General features: G+C 48.4%; 1 protein-coding gene across 1 annotated transcript in view; it reads right to left on the reverse strand.

The window, feature by feature from the left end:
- Positions 1-21: 21 nt before the first annotated feature.
- The window catches only part of EMH_0042330 (uncharacterized protein), a gene marked incomplete at both ends in the record, with an annotated part of 4308 nt that continues 3943 nt past the window's right edge, over positions 22-386 (reverse strand). The window contains one exon of the mRNA XM_013495723.1: positions 22-326. Within this exon, the coding sequence (XP_013351177.1) occupies positions 22-326 (305 nt within the window). The remainder of the gene's footprint in view (positions 327-386) is intronic.

Here is a 386-nt window from a genome sequence, read left to right on the forward strand (position 1 = left end):
TCCATTTCTTTTTTAATATTTTTATAAATCTAATCCAAGTCTTCTGCATATATGTTCAAGAGTTGGCCTCGCTGTTGAGCTTGTATTGAGTAAATCCCCCACAGCCTTAGCCAGAGGTGCCGATACACCAGCTTGTATAAGAGCAGGTACGGGGTCATCATACTTAATATATTTCTTCGTTCTTTGCTGCTGCTGCTGCTGCTGCTGCTGCTGCTGCTGGTGCTGCAGCAGCAGCCCCATCTTTGCTGTTGTATGCGTGGTGTCTAGGCTGCTGAGGTGCTGCAGCAGGCTGGGCCCCTGCGTGATCCTATAAGGTAGCTTCCCCCCTGTTAGTATAGCATATGCAGTAGCACCAACAGCCCAAGCATCGTAGCTAGCTGTTAGTG

This window comes from Eimeria mitis, genomic scaffold (assembly GCF_000499745.2).
Source record: "Eimeria mitis Houghton genomic scaffold, Emh_scaff1719, whole genome shotgun sequence".
Taxonomy (NCBI): Eukaryota; Apicomplexa; class Conoidasida; order Eucoccidiorida; family Eimeriidae; genus Eimeria; species Eimeria mitis.